This window comes from Loa loa (assembly GCF_000183805.2).
Source record: "Loa loa unplaced genomic scaffold supercont3.97, whole genome shotgun sequence".
Taxonomy (NCBI): Eukaryota; Metazoa; Nematoda; class Chromadorea; order Rhabditida; family Onchocercidae; genus Loa; species Loa loa.
The window spans coordinates 5,293-8,547 of record NW_018108277.1 but is presented as its reverse complement, the minus strand read 5'-3'; the positions used below and the strand labels follow the sequence as shown (position 1 = coordinate 8,547).

Genomic DNA, 3,255 nt, shown 5'->3' with positions numbered 1-3,255 from the left:
AATAATAATAATAATAATAATAATATTAATAGTAATAATAATAATAATAATAATAATAATAATAATAATAATAATAATAATAATAATAAATAATGATAACAAATAAATTAGAAATAATAATAATACAAAAAAATTATGAGAAGTAATAATGTAAGAAAGTTCCCAATCATTGGGTATGTTTTTGAAATATTCTGTGAGTATTCAATTTCGAATTCTTCGAGTTTTTTTGTTACAATTTGAAATAACAAAAGATTAATACAAAAGAAGTTAAAAAATTATATATCAAATAATTGCTATAACCTTTGTACTTTTCATTTATTGTTAAAGGTGACGAAGTGAAAAATTGGAGAAATAATTAATTAATTAATCAGAATTATTAGAGGCAAAAAAAATTGTTAATTACCTTTCCAATGTTTTTGCCAACCAAGAAATATCGGTACACCCCAACAGTGAATTCCTATGTCATCTACACCTTGACAAAGGTTTTCACTCAATGGTATCATACTGGGATTTCTTAATCCTTCACATTCCCATAATGATGAAGCATTTGGTGAACATTTCGGATATGGCATCACAAATGGATATGTATCATTGTTTCGTCGATACCATTTCCAGAATCCTTCAAATATGGTTAATTAAGGTAAATGCATTTAAAAAATTATTTCAATTTTACTAATTTTTTAATAAATTTCAATTTGTGAAGTTTAAATTTTAAAATTATTGAAAATTTCATTATTTATAATTTATTCAAATAAATTGTATTTGTTAAATACATTAAAGAATTTCGACCATTTCTTTTTTTTTGCTTTATCGTGTGTGAATTTATGATGAAATTTGAAAATAAAAAAAAAATTTTAAAAATCACCGCCATCATTGAAACCCATTGATCGACATGCTGTGCTAATATCTATCGATGTCCAGCTATAATATTCATTACTTTTTTGTCTTTTCATTACCTTCAAAAGTTTCAGTTTTTGAAATTTAATTTGAAAAATATGAAATTTTGTTATTTATCTAAATAAATTTCATATATGATGTCATCGTATTTGAAAAAAAAAGATCAAAAAATGATAATTTTCATTTTTTTGAAAAAATCTTTTTTTTGGCAAACATTTTTTAAAAAACGATTTAAAAAACGATTGGTGACAATGAATGACAATGAAATAACTATTGCAATTTTTTTTTTTCATTTGATAAGTGTTGAAATATTTTAGAGTAATTGTTTGTTGCAATTGTGTGTGATAAAAAGATATTTTTAATGAGATAAAGATTGATTTTCAATTAAAAACTAAAAAAAACAAAAAAAGGAGGGAAATTCATATTTTTATTTTATGTATGTTTTAAATAATATTATTTGCTTAATTATTCATTAATTGAATTTTAAATTATTTAAAAAAGAATTCCAAATTATCAGTTTTTCTCGTTATAATTATTTCCAGTTAATCATCGTTGATATTATTTGATGCGTTGGATATATTTAATATAATTTCCAAAAGCTATCAAAAAAAAGACTAATTATTTAAATTATTTTAACTAATGTCGTCGAAACAAAAGAATTACATTATTTCGGTACCGTGTTTTGTAAAATATTTATGTTTTCGTATAATTACTTAAATTATTTTCATTATCTTTTGCACAATTCGTAATATCAGAAATAATGGATATTATCGGAATTGGAAAAATTAATGGATAAGATCAGAAATGGAAAAGTATATCTAATCAATTTCTTTTCCCATGAAAATATTTAAGAAGCTTGTGAACTAACTGGATAGGGTAATCAAATGAACCAATCTTTTTGATTAATTTCGCATTCAAACGGATAATATCAGAATTAGAAATGAAATAACTAATTCAAAAGATTATTAGAAAGAATAATATAAGCGAAAAAAAGGTGGAATATGTTGCTAACTTTGTAAGTTTTGTACAAACTGATCGCCAACGATTTTGAAATTGAATTTGTAATCGTCCCTGTCGTACGGATGGTCCATCAATTAGACGAAATTGTGGCATTTTAAAATCATAATTGCTAATTTGTTGATATGGTAACATTTGAATATGAGCAAATTCATTTCCCTGCAAATCAAAATTTAATTATATCATAAAGGATTATTCTAGTATTAATGTAATAAATACTCATTTCAAATTATATATATATATAAATAATTATTTGATAATCCCTAGAAAAATGTTATTTGTACCTCATATATATAATTGCGTTTTTTTGCGCTACTATGTTGAAATAATTTCAAAAGTTCGACACCAAACATTCAGACGGAATTAAAGGTTTTTAAAAATTTAATTTTAGCGAAATCTAATTATACTAAAAGGATTATTTCAGTATTAATGTAACAACTATCAAATTAAATATATATATATATATATATATTTCTAGAAGGAATTTTATGAGTGTAAGATAAAATGCTAATCTAATTTATGTTTCATTCATTAAATTTGAGGAAATTGAAGAAAAAAAACAAAAAAAATCATAAAATCTTTTTTCGATTTCGATTTTTTTGACTTCGATTTTTTGATTTTTGATAAAATGATAGTTTTTAATTTATTTGATAATTTTATTTTTTCCACAGTTCTGTTACAATTAATGTGAACATAATATCGATTTTACGAAAAGGACTGAAATAATATATTTTAGCAAAATAAAATAATTACAAACAAAACGAATTAATTAAGCAGGCAAGTTAATCAATTAATGAAGTAGGGAAAAAGCATGTATTTAACTTGTTAGCATCCGTTTTTCAATAAAATACTAAACAGAATTTGTAAACGAATGAATAAAATACGAAAATTTTTAGAAATAAAAAAAGATTTTAATTCATTTTTTATCTAAACTTGAAACTTTGCAAGAAGAATAATATTGGAGAAGAAAATTATCCAAATAAGCAATTATTTCAAGTTTTTTGATTACTTTATTTAATAAAATAAGTTAACAAACAAAGTGATATCGTATTTCATCTCATGCAATCTATTTTTTTTTTGTTAAAATTTTTGCTTTGGGTACAAAACACTTCTCAAGTTATGTCCCAGAAGTTGTACCTAAACCGTAAGTTATACCTGAAAGTTATATCTATACCTAAAGAATATTGAAAAATCACAACTTAAAATTTCTAAAACATTTATAAATTGAAAAATAATAAGCTGAAATAATAGTAAGAAAAATAATAAGCTAAATTGAAAAATAATAAGAAAAATAATAAAATAATAAAAAAGATAATTTCATATTCTTGTTTTCCTTTTTTT

General features: G+C 22.0%; 1 protein-coding gene across 1 annotated transcript in view; it reads right to left on the bottom strand.

The window, feature by feature from the left end:
- LOAG_17578 (hypothetical protein) overlaps positions 1-2,010 on the bottom strand; it is a gene marked incomplete at both ends in the record, with an annotated part of 16,949 nt that extends 14,939 nt beyond the window's left edge. The window contains 3 exons of the mRNA XM_020450238.1: positions 404-619; positions 866-921; positions 1,910-2,010. Coding sequence (XP_020306104.1) covers positions 404-619; positions 866-921; positions 1,910-2,010 — 373 coding nt within the window. The remainder of the gene's footprint in view (positions 1-403; positions 620-865; positions 922-1,909) is intronic.
- Between the last annotated feature and the right edge of the window lie 1,245 nt (positions 2,011-3,255).